We start from the raw sequence: 6,058 nt of genomic DNA on the forward strand, positions 1-6,058 counted from the left end.
GAAAGTTATGGAGCAGACAAGAAAAGGGGAAATTTCAAGTTTTTAATGACACTAATAAGAAGAATTAAGAACAAGAATAAACCTATATTTAGAAATTCCAATATGTAATAATTCTTATAGCTGTTAAATTAGGTAACAGGAAAGGATTATAGATCCTATACAAAATCTGACTTACGGATTACAAAAGTGGACAAAAAATACTTAGTTTGGCTGCAGACATGCAGAGGAAATTTGGTAATCAAAAAAATTAGCTAACTGCATTCTAAGACTTAAATTCAATAATCATTAGGATACATTTGTCAGAAATTTCAGAATAATCTTCATAGTATCTCAGATATGAGAAAGCAAGAGTGGGAAATAAAAGTACATACCAAACAGAAAGTCACCACATACACTCACTTGCCTTAAAAAGGACTGAAAGATGGATGCATTTTATCACAGCCAATAGACAATACCTTATCCTATAAATAAGATTTTTTGTTTGATTTTCTTCTATGTTTTTCATTAAGGGAAGAAACATTTCCAAATTTAAGAAGATAAAATGTTTTCCAAATCTCAAATAGCAACATTCAAGATCACAGTATAGGGTTTATTTTGCCATGCGTTCTCTCATCTATTTCAACCCCGAGTCACCTTTCCAGCTCAAATTAGAAGCCAGAGCTGGATGTTTCTGAGCTTTCCATTGCCTTGCAGGCTAGAAAGCTGTCTGATTCTTGTTCATTTGACAGATATTTTTCTGTCTTATTTTAACATGCATTGCTTTCAGCACACAAAATATCAGGCAAGGCTTTGCTGGAAAGAGCTCTCTTGTTGGGAAAAAGCCCAAGCACCAGAATGTTCTTCTGACTTTGCACAGCAGGAATCAGAGAGCCAATGCCCATCTTGGCAAAAGCTGGCCAGGATTAACATGGTGGCTGATGGCCAACAGTAACTGCCTGACTGAGCACCAGTGTACCACTGACTTCTACTGCATTCAAAGGGCAACATTTGCAGTTTATGAAACATTTGGGGAAATAAAAATACAAAAATTTATAAGCATAGACTCTTATTAGTATCTTCCCTCCAGATGAAGAGAGGAGAAACACAGGCTTAAAAAATGTTCCGCTCAGGTTCACATGTCCACAGCATCCACAGAGGATTCTGCTGTGACTAATGCTTTATATTCTTTCTGTGCATTCTTTCCTTCCCAGAACACTTGAAGGATAAGTTAGAAGAATACATGGCTCGGTTTTCCAAAGTGAGAATTGTTCGCACCAAGAAAAGGGAAGGACTCATCCGAACCCGACTCCTGGGAGCTTCTATGGCCAGAGGAGAGGTGCTGACCTTCCTGGACTCTCACTGTGAGGTCAACGTGAACTGGCTGCCCCCACTCCTTAGTGAGTATGCTCTGCTGCCATTGGTCTCACTGTGGCACCCTGGGAGCCAGGGGAGTTATCGGAATCAGGTGCCTATAGAAGGATCTGATCTGTTTATTCTGTAGTCAAAACTAGAGAACCCACGTATAATTTCATCCACAGGATCCTTGAACTGTATCTTAATCACTGCCAAGGACAACTGGGTAACTAGAAAACTGCATTAAATTGGCATTTCAGATAGGACCAGCTGCCATCTACCTTAAGGTTAGAAAGGCTTCTTTTATCTTAAGCCCTTTTTTTTTTTAATTTCAGTTACATCCACTGGGTAAATGCTAAAAGTAAAACAAATTCCAAAACTGTTTTATAGTCATCCTATAATTACAATAAGATCAAAATACACATGTACATGCATATACATATACACACTTGAACAATTATTACAAGATTAAGAAAAGAAAGATAATTATTCAGCCCCAGAGCATAAAGTCTAAGTGCTTTGACATTTTCTAGGAATTATAATGTCATTATCTTTCTGTTTTTCTTTCCACTCCTGTTATATCCCTAAATATATAATTTCCCCATACTTCCATAAAATCCCTTAAACACTGAGAACTGCTCCTCCAATGATGATGTGTCTTAAATATTCAGTGTATGGCTAAGAGGAGGGAAGAAAGGAGACCATTTCACATCGCACTTGAGCAATGTGAATGTCATTGAAACATGAGCAACCCTAATGTCATTCGAGCTAGACACTTTCAGTGGGACTCAGGTCAGGCTTCCATGTTGTTTTCTTATTTTACAATGAAGTCAGATAGAAAGTACTACTGTACCTAAGAAATAAACTGCATACCTAAAAAAACTTCTTCCTAGAAATTCTAAACACTTATGTACTGCCCTTTTTCCTATCCTTTCAGATTTCTCCAAATCAGCTTTTCTTGTAACTGTAAGAATAAACAATGGCCTTTTTAATAGCCACCTCAGAAGGAATGATCTCTTACCGACCACCGTGTAAGATTTTAGCTTCAACCAGCCAAGTTCCATCAGCAAAAGTGAGAAGGGGGAATCAGCTGAAACCATATAGGATTTAAAACACAGCACTCAGCAACTGACACCCTCCATCACATCACCTAGTACACATGCCCCTGTACAGGTGACTGTCCAGCCATCCTAATCAATAGTCTCAGTGCCACAACAACCAGAGACTCCTCTGAGCCTTTAATTAAAAGTGCCTTATCCAAGCACATAGATAGCAATTTAGAGTCTCTACAGCAATGGCGAGATTCCCTGGAACAGAATTTGACCTGTATGCTATTGAATACTCAAGCAAGTCAGCAAAAGGTCTAATTTATTTATGAACTAAAGCAATCCCTAAATGCCAATTATCAAATCTCTGATTGTTAGCTATGATTCTAACAGTAAAACAAACAGGAAAAAAAGGAAAGACTGAGAATAAGAGACATCCACAACCCACTTTTTCTCATTAAAGTATTTCATTTCCTGTAGGCCTGATGGATAAGAAATGATTTAAGCTCGGGATCACTATCTTTTTTTATTTTCCTCTATCAGTGTCTTGACACATCATCCAAAATGAAAAAACAGGCGGAGTCACATAGCTTCTTGGTTCATTTTTCACCTTGGGATTATACCTGAATTTCAATTTCCTATTAAGAGTCTGTTTGTTTGATCCCTGGAAATTGAAATGTAGGCGCAAGCCTTGGATGAAAAATTAGTCATGCAGCTTTCACCCTAAGCTCGTGCAGCTAGATGAGAGCTGAAAGGAAATTTGAAGGGAACGTTGACAGTTAATTTAACAGACTCTTTCTCTTCAGGTCACCTTGGGACTCCTTGTTGGTCAAGGAACTTGTAAATCAACCTGATTCTGAATTTGATGGAATAAAGTCACTGAAACCATAATACTAAAATACCCTCAGAGGTGATAGAGAAAATATTTCCAGGGTAACTCTGATGGTCTCCTCTGTCAAAAATATCTCTGGGGAAATGCCACTTAGATAAAATTAAAACTCATGATAAGGTTTACCCCAGTGAAAATGGATGCTTACAGAGCCCACAAGGGAGGTTGGTTGATTTGTAATAGTTCATCTACTAATTAGCTGAAAATAAGATACATACAACTTCCAGGTTCTCTGAGGCTTTCTGGGGCCATGCTATGCTATCTAAGCTTGCAACCCTTTCTTTCCATCTTATTTTTCCACCTTCTATAGCACTATGGAACTTAGTTATTTATTTTATTTTCTAGTTGGTTTTGCTCAATTCCTGAAGATAGTTGTGTTTGTGGTATTGTTTTCTGTAGTAGCCTTAGGACTTGGACATTGACTGGCACCGAGTTTTTAAATCAGTAAATAATTATTATAACATGAATTAATGACTGGGCTTGTAGATCTTCAGGGGAGATGTTCTACAGGACTTTTTTTTCTTTCCACACTCTACTTTATCAGTGTCATAAAAATGTCACCTGTTATTAGAAACAATAAACCTATTTGCTTCCTGCCCTGTGCTTAGTAAAAACTTCCAAAGAAAATGGGCAGTTTCCTCATTGTAAGAGTTGATCCCTGACACACATTACACTTGCCTCAGGATCTCTGAGGAAAAAAAAATACAGAAATAACCAAGCCCCATAATATTTCTAAATGATATCCTTTGTTTAATGTCAAATGTCACATCCAAAGGTCTTCCAAATAACAAGAAAGCAGGTGTTCATGCTTAAATACTCTGCCTGTCAGACAGTATTGGTTTGTTGTAATAAATATGGATCAAACACATGCTCTTGAGAAGATACTTCATACACCGCTATTCTAGATGCACCAAGGTATGTAAATGCAAGTTGCCAGTGTCGGCTGTTAATTCTATCATAATAAAAGTATCTAGGTGAGAAAGAAAGATGCTATAACTAAAAAGCAAAGGAAATCACCTTTCTGCTGGAAGAAGCATGGCAATCTAGAAAGGTAGGTTTGGGAACTGGCAAATTAAGCAGAGTTGCATCCTGTTATTCCCCAAAGTTTATTGACCTTTGGCAAGTTGTTTAACTTCTCTGTGTTCAGTTCCCTTGTCCAGAAACTGAAAATGAAAACAATATCCACTTTTCAGGGTCACCAGAAGTATTAGAAATGGCACAAATATAAGTCACTTAGTAATTGCTTGGGAATTCAATAACAGCAGACACATTAGTAATAGTACCATGACACCTAATAGTTTTTAGGATTTGGTGAGAAAAGATATAATGTGCACAGCTTTGATAAGCAGAGATGTCTGAAAGAACAGCAACAGAATATGGCTCAGCAAAATCTGCCAGCTTGACAGCAAAGAATTTTACATATGCTCTGTCGGCATTTGGGGGGGAAAGACAGCACCGTGATTGTTATATGATTAAATACTACAAAAACCATAAAGTTAAATATTTACATTTTGGAGCCTCCAGAAAGCAGGCCAATATTTTCTCAGTGGGCTTTAGTTGTATGCTTAGAGGAACACAAGTACTGTTTATACTCTGTCCATGTTGGAGGCACGTTAAAATGACAGATTGGGGACAGGTCAGAGCAAGAATGTGACAGAAGTAGAGCTAAATGGACTGCTGCAAGTCTCTCTGGGACATAACTTTCTTAAAGAAAAATACAACAACTCTAATTGTAGCTAATCATTGTCCCATCATGTTAAGTCTGACATTCAGAGATTTCTGCAAAGTGCTCTAATGACGACAGGGAGCCGCCTAGGCTGCAAGTGTTATGCATTAACAGGAGCTTTAGGCTGTTTTTTGCTGGAAGATGATAGATGACCTAGGCAGGCATGTCATTTCCTATTTTGTGCTTTCATTTTTCAGACCAAATTGCACTAAACCACAAAACCATCGTGTGTCCCATGATCGATGTCATTGACCACAATCACTTTGGGTATGAGGCACAAGCTGGGGATGCCATGCGAGGAGCCTTCGACTGGGAAATGTACTACAAAAGAATCCCCATCCCTCCAGAGCTCCAGAGGGCAGATCCCAGCGACCCTTTTGAGTGAGTAGCAGCTGAAGGAGGGGTGAAGGGACAGAGGGTAGGTGACAGGTAACGTTTCCTGCATGTCAAACCCAGAACTCATGAGGACAATTATCCCTGATGAAATGTAATAAAACAGGTGGTAACAATATGCAAAACACCAGAGAAAGGTCAGACCTACAAGCTATAGAAGATTAAAATTACATGCTGTGTTAAATACATAGATTGCCCCTTCCTAAAAGCTGCTAAGCATAAGAAAAAGGGTGTGTTGATGAAAAGAATCAGAAAAACACATAGTTAACAGGAAATACAAGGAGGCCTGCTCAACATTCCCCTTCGAGATGTTCTCATCTGATTTTCAGTTCGTTTCATTCTTTCTACTTTTCCCTAAAGGAGTACTGAAATTAACAATTAGTTCTTTTTTATTGGGGATTGATACAAAATAGGAAACAGAACTTAAGCCTATATTCTGCAGGTTTTCATTTTTGCTGAAAACTGATGTTCCTGAATAGATGTCTCCATAACTTCAACGTGGAACATTCAATCAAAAGACATATCCAAAGTAAATAATCTATTCCCCTACCCCTCATTTAAGTACTAGCCAGAGAACTTAAAATAGTCTATTGACTGATTTCCACAAAACTAAATTCTTTTTATTGTTACTGTTTTTTATGGGGATAAGGAATAAGAATTGTGCTTTGCAAA

At 37.9% G+C, this 6,058-nt stretch overlaps 1 protein-coding gene across 1 annotated transcript in view; it reads left to right on the forward strand.

The window, feature by feature from the left end:
- The window catches only part of Galntl6 (polypeptide N-acetylgalactosaminyltransferase like 6), an 852,377-nt gene that overhangs the window by 629,624 nt on the left and 216,695 nt on the right, over positions 1-6,058 (forward strand). The window contains exons 5-6 of the mRNA XM_008847131.1: positions 1,191-1,376; positions 5,191-5,374. Coding sequence (XP_008845353.1) covers positions 1,191-1,376; positions 5,191-5,374 — 370 coding nt within the window. The remainder of the gene's footprint in view (positions 1-1,190; positions 1,377-5,190; positions 5,375-6,058) is intronic.

Source organism: Nannospalax galili, unplaced genomic scaffold, assembly GCF_000622305.1.
Source record: "Nannospalax galili isolate Female #2095 unplaced genomic scaffold, S.galili_v1.0 scaffold461, whole genome shotgun sequence".
In the NCBI taxonomy this organism is placed as follows: Eukaryota; Metazoa; Chordata; class Mammalia; order Rodentia; family Spalacidae; genus Nannospalax; species Nannospalax galili.